Raw genomic sequence first — 6,612 nt, forward strand, 5'->3', positions numbered from 1 at the left:
TCTCTGTCTCTGTCTCTGTCTCTCCTACATGACCTGATGATTTCTTTGAAGTTTTATTCTCACAGGTACCTTTTTCAGTGATTTGTCTTTGCTTCTCATCATGAAATGGCAAAGGTGAGCACAAGTAGAAATTCTGCACACTTACCAGTGATGTTGCAGTACACGCGAAGGGGTCCCAGGGGCCCGCTGCCATCAGAGTCCACGTAGAAGAACCCAGCTCTGTTCCCTTGATGCCTGTAGACCTCACAGGATTGTTCATAGATGGCTGAAAAGACAGAAAGGCAGCAGAGAAGAACTTTGCTGGACTCTGCATATTCTCTGGAGGGATCCGTGCCTCCAGATTACGTTTAACATTGTCCCCATGCCTTTGCAAACTGTTCTAATGCTTAATAGAGTCACATCATCTCTTTAGCTTCACTTATGGATGCTTCTGAACTAGGTTCTTGGGTTCCATCCCTCCCAGCTTCCCTCATTTCTTCTATGTTTCTCCTTTTTGCACCACAAATACTGAGCTAGGATCATGAGCGTACTATTCTATCTGCTGCAGAAGCTGTAAGAGGAATGGGCATGCATTATTTTACACTGTATCCCAGCATCTAATGCAGGTCCACACTGACGGCATGGGCTCAACAATATTTGAGTAACAAATTAAAAAATAAAAACCATCTGTACACAATTATGCCTTTTTACCATGAAGTGTAAGAACACTACCTTATTTCTGGATACTCAAGCTTGTCTCAGTAACTAACAAAGAATCATAATTCGAGCTCAATCCATTTCCATGTAATGAGCATTTACTAATTTCCTAACACATGTCAACAGAGATGGGTGAAAGAATGGAATCATAGACAAGGCAGTAAGTCAGTGCCCTGAGAGCTCACAGCCTAGGTGACACCCATAGAGGTCTCTAGGTCATCAGATAAGGCCAGCACATGTATCCTGACACAGGAGGCTTTCATTTATCTGGGGGTTGGAGAAAGCTGTAATTTCCACTAGATCATCTTGAGTGACTTTGGAGGAGTCCAAAGGAGGTATCTGTTGTTTTATTCATAAAGAAATTAAAATACCTGATATTCCTAACAAAATTTCACAGTTCAGAGCAGCAGGTACACATGTAATTGTATCAACCATCCGTGCTTAGAACACTTCCTTAACTTCCAAAATTCTTTAAGATATAGTCCTCAATTCTCACCTTACCCAACTCTTACCCCTTGTGACAAATGTCCCATCCCAGGAATGTGACGGTATGGTTTATCATTATCAAGTAGTGAGGCTGAGAACCTCAAATAATTCATTACAATAGACTTCTGAAGACAGGGAGTGTTTGACTTGTTATAAATTAAAGTCAATTCAAGGTTATACTTGAATTCATGGCAATTTCTCTTGCATTCCTAGGTATTTTCTAAAGAGGAGGTAAATGAGCATGTCATTGTTTGTAGCTTATAGATAGAGCTTAACATAGAGCTCGTTTATGTGAGCTGCTATCAGGCTTGCGTAATATGACAGCACATCGGTGTCACATGAAGAAGTCAACTCCTTCCTGTGTATGCCTTCCCAACTGCTCCTACAATGATAACCCCAGAAGGAGCTACCAATGTCCCATAAACAACAAACACTGCCCAGGCAGCATGTGGGAAGCAGCACAGTGGCTGAGAGCACAGCCCTCAGAACCATACTGTGCAGTTTTACAGGGTAGAGCTACCACTTATGATGTAGGGAGCCTGCACAAGCTGTTTCCCCTGACGTGGTGCCTTCATAGATGGCTGCTCTGCGGGACACTCCCTGGGATTCGTGTCCTATTCATAGAGCCATCCTGGCCTCCTGAGCTGGGCTCATTCATTGCTCTAACACATAGACCAGGCAGAAAGGACAGATACAACTTCCAGTACTAGACTATGGAGAGACCATGGGCACTGCCTTGCTCCTGCATCACCTCCCTTGGTAAAGTCAACAGCCATTTCAGACAGTGCTAAGAGAGCATGCGGGTGAGCTCGGAAGCTTGTATGCAGTATGACATGAGTACAAGCTGGAGGAAGACACGCACAGGCAAGACTAGGAGGAGCCCCACCACGCCAGCATCCAGCCTCACTGCAGCAGAGACTAGCCCCTCAATATTACAGTTCCAGAGAAGGTATGAAGTGATTATGGGTGTGGTTTCTACACGCTAAGCTTTGCAATGATTCAAATAAATCATAATAAATAGCTAATTACCTCTCAAAGCATTAAATATGTCACCATGCTATTGATCTAAGAAGAACCTACTGTACTAGGAAAGCATCACAGCAATTATCCAGTCGGGGTACTTAGAGATGACTTGGTAAATATGGACTATTATTATAATTATATCATAGATCCATGCCATGCTAACTTTTCTTCTTTCAATTGCATCTTTACTTGTTTTTTTTTTTTAATTTTTTAACATAAATTACAAAGTTTGGAATCAAACCAGTAACTCTCTGGGTACCTCTTTTCTCACAGTGAAGAATATTTTGAAATTTTATATTATTACTTTGAAAACGACACCTTAAATAGTGTATCTATATATGGTGATACAAGTTTTCATTTTAACTTATTATGTATTTATTTACTTAAATGGAAAATGATGCCTTCAGTCTTTTTCCTCTCTAAAATCTAAAAAGATTCCATTCTTAAGTTCTTCTAACAGAGTTGTACTATAAGTAATAACCTTATTCTCTGCAAATTCAAAGCTATTTGAGGATTCACCAATTAAATGCTAAATTAATTAACAAAATCTCAAAGTTTTCCTCAGATAATATTAATGAATACCTTTTTGGGTAAGAGAGAGACTGTCTCTAAGAAGAAAGGTAATATTTAGACCTTTTGAAATATTTTTAATTTTTAACTTTGAACCCATGCAAACATTTTAGTGTTAAAAACAAAATTATATATAGCAAAAAAGCAATTCCTAGGATTAAGAGGAAATGAAAAACAATACCTAGGAAATTCCTCAAATTGATGTTCAAATTTCAGGATTTTCCTAACTTTTTTTTTAATCAGGTCTATTTTATTAATGTATCAGTAACTCCAAAAGTGTAAAACAAACCTTTACTTAAAAGCTTGTGATCTTGGTTCTGGAGCAATAGTGACAGAAAGCTTCCTAGCACACTCTCCTTCCTATTTTGGTAGTAGGAATATTTTATAAGTCAGCAACATCACTTACCTATGATTTAATTTCCCAGAAACATAAGATTGTATGGGAAAAACAAAACAACGTCTACTATTCTGTACATATGACAGATTATACTGTTTTACTATCATTATGAACTTACAGGTTTAAAAATATTTAACATTTAGCTGTTTGTTTGACAAACAAAATAATTAACATACAAGCTAACAGGAAAACTAAACAAGGATGTCAAAAATACTAAAATACACTTTAAAAGGTTATTTTAAAATATTACTTTAGTAGTCAACTGTCATAGATAACAAGAAAAAGCTAATAAAAATTATGCTACTTCCAATAAAAATATTTACCATAAAAGATAATATGTACATAAACTGAAAAAATTACATAAAGCTAACCAGTTATATTGAGTGTGTGGTATCCCTATAAACCCATTATTTTATTGTTTTAAATGATGTTGTATCTTCTCACATTTAAGTTAATCAAAGTGATAAAAGCAGGGCCAGCCGGATAGCCCAACAAAGTAAAGCACCTCTTTAGGCAGGTGCAGGGACCGGGCTGGATCTCTAGCAGGTTGTGCTGGCCACAGCCCCAGAGCATACTGAAACTGTGACTAGGACTGGGTGTGGTGGTGCACACCTATAATCCCAGCGTTTGGGAAGCTGAAAACAGGAGGATCACTACGAGTCCAATCTGTGTAGTGAGAACCTGTAGATCCTGTACTGAATACATAAAAAAAGTGCTAGAAGCCACCGACATGAAGGGTCTAAAGATACCAAGGGACAAGGGCTTCACTGAGTCCATGTTTGAGCAGGAAAATTACAGGATGAGTTTTCAGAACTCATTGGCTTGTCTGAAAACAAAGAAATTCACCAAATATTTGTGTCATGTAAAAATAACACAGCAGCCATTTAAGAACTTTGGTAGACTCTGGGCAGCCTGCAGGATTCTGGTAAGCTCTGACCTAACTTAGTCCCCAGTGCACAGGCATGGAGCTTCTGCTGGTGCTGTTGAAACTTTTAGAAACTTAGGAGGACTCTGAGTGGCCTGTGGGGTGCAAGAAAGCTGCGGTCTGTAAGCCCATCTAGAGCTCTCCTGGAGCCATGCAAGAATTTTGATGGCCTCTGGGCAGATGAATAGATAAGTGCTGAAAGCACTGAATGAACAATACAGGAAAGAGCTAGAATACATGAAACAGATTCAAACAGATACCCAAGAAACTAAGAACTACATTGAAACCTGGAAAAACCATGTGACTGAACTTCATGATAGACTTTCAGACCTGGAAGACTGTTGTAGCTAATGAATGTGATATAAAAAATCACTTGACACTAACAAGGAACAAGGAAATAAGAGTTCAGTTCAACAGCTACAAGACAATGCAAAGAAAAATAATATAAGAATAATAGGTGTCAATGAAGTAGTGGAAGACAGCACAAATGATATAAAAAGACTATTTGTAGAAGTACTAGCAGAAAATTTTCCAAAAATGGCAAAAGAAACTGACATACTGATAAATGAGGCATAAAGAACTATACACAGCCATAATCACAGTAAATCTACACTTAGACAAATAATAATCAAGATATCAGAAAATCAGCACAGGAATAGAATATTAAAAACTGCTAGAGAGAAGAAACAGGTCATCTACAATGGAAAGCCCATCAGAATCACAGCAGATTTCTTAGCACAGACCATCAAATCGAGAAGAGCTTGGAATGAAACATTTCAGGTCTTGAAAGAAAATAACTTCCAACCCAAATTGATGTATCCTGCAAAACTATATCACATCCAATGATGAACTATGGTCCTTAAATGACAAAGAACAATTGAAGAAATTTGTGAGGACCAAACCAACCCTACAAAGAGTCCTGATATATATTTTAGAAAGAGACAGGAGTGATCTCAGCTTCAAGGACAGCAGAAAGGAACCACCAAGTCAGTAAAAAGAGGGAAATATGGAACCTATAATGGGCAAATAACATGACAAGGATAAACCAATGTGTATCAGTTATAACCTTCAATGTCAATGGCCTCAATTCACCAATCAAGAGAAACAGACTAGCAGAGTGGATTAAGAAACAAAAACCAACAATATGCTTCATAAAAGAAACACGTTTAACTCAAAAGGAAATTCACATACTAAAAGTCAAAGGACGGAAAGCAATCCTCCATGCCACAGGAAATCAGAAAAAAAGTGGATGTAGCTATTGTGGTTGCTGACAATATCAACTTCAAACCAAAAAGTCATCCAAAGAGATGAAGAAGGTCACTATGTACTTGTCAAGGGAAAACTGTTAGAGGAAGAAATAACAATTATAAAAATATGTATACATACCAAATGTAGGAGCGCCCTTCTAGAAAAAATGAATTTAAACACATGAAAAATCAAATGACCACTAATGCAATAGTAATGGCAGACTTTAATAAGCCACTGTCACAAAGAGATAGATGAACTAGGCAAAATATCAGCAGAGAAATAACAGAAATAAACCAAACTTGTGTAGAAATTGACTTGGTACAAATTTACAGAGTGTTTCACCCTGCAGCAACAGAATATACATTCTTCCCAGATGCACACAGTACACTGGGCTGGGGAGATAGCTCAGTGGCATAAGTGCATACCTGGCAAGTGCAAAGTTCAAAGCTCAATCCCCAATACCACACACACAAAATATCTCAAAATAGACCACATACTAGCAAACAGAGCACTCTTAAGGAAAAGCAAAGCAATTGAAATTATCCCATGCATACTATCTAAACACATTGCAGTACAACTGGAAATTACTGACAAAAGAAAATACATAAACACATGGAAATTAAATAACAATGTCCCAAACAACCAGTGGGTCACCGATGAAATTAAAGTAGAAATTAAAAATATTTACGAACAAAAATTGCAGGCACAACTTACTGAAACATGTGGGATGCTGTCTTAAGAGGAAAATTTATAGGAGTAAATTCACACCATATGAAAACAGAACAAGCCAAAATAAATGATGTCATGCTGCACATCAAGTTGCTAGACAAAGAAGAGCAAGTCAAGCCCAAAGACCAAAGAAGGCAGGAAATTATCAAGATTAGAGCAGAAATCAATGCATTGGAGACAACAAAATCAATACAAAGCATGAATGAATCAAAGAGTTGATTCTTTGAAAAAATAAATAAAATCGATAAACCCATAGCCAACTAATCAAATAAAGGAAAGAAAAAACCCAAATTCACGCAATAAAGAATGAAAAGGGTAAAATTACCGGAGACCTTAGAGAACTTTAGAAGATCATTAACACCTACTTCCACAATCTTTATCTCACAGGATGGAAGACAGGGAGGAAGTGGACAGTTGCCTGGATAAATAAGAAATGCCAAAGCTGAGTCAAGAAGATATATAGACTTCCGGGAACCCCTAGACCCAGTCCTAGCCCAGGTCCGGTGAGTGTGTGGAGAGCTTCCTGCTACCCTGCACC

At 37.9% G+C, this 6,612-nt stretch overlaps 1 protein-coding gene across 1 annotated transcript in view; it reads right to left on the bottom strand.

The window, feature by feature from the left end:
- Cntnap5 (contactin associated protein like 5) overlaps window positions 1-6,612 on the bottom strand; it is a 930,940-nt gene that overhangs the window by 371,363 nt on the left and 552,965 nt on the right. The window contains exon 12 of the mRNA XM_004626336.2: window positions 146-265. Coding sequence (XP_004626393.1) covers window positions 146-265 — 120 coding nt within the window. The remainder of the gene's footprint in view (window positions 1-145; window positions 266-6,612) is intronic.

Source organism: Octodon degus, unplaced genomic scaffold (genome assembly GCF_000260255.1).
Source record: "Octodon degus isolate 3935 unplaced genomic scaffold, OctDeg1.0 scaffold00014, whole genome shotgun sequence".
Classification (NCBI taxonomy): Eukaryota; Metazoa; Chordata; class Mammalia; order Rodentia; family Octodontidae; genus Octodon; species Octodon degus.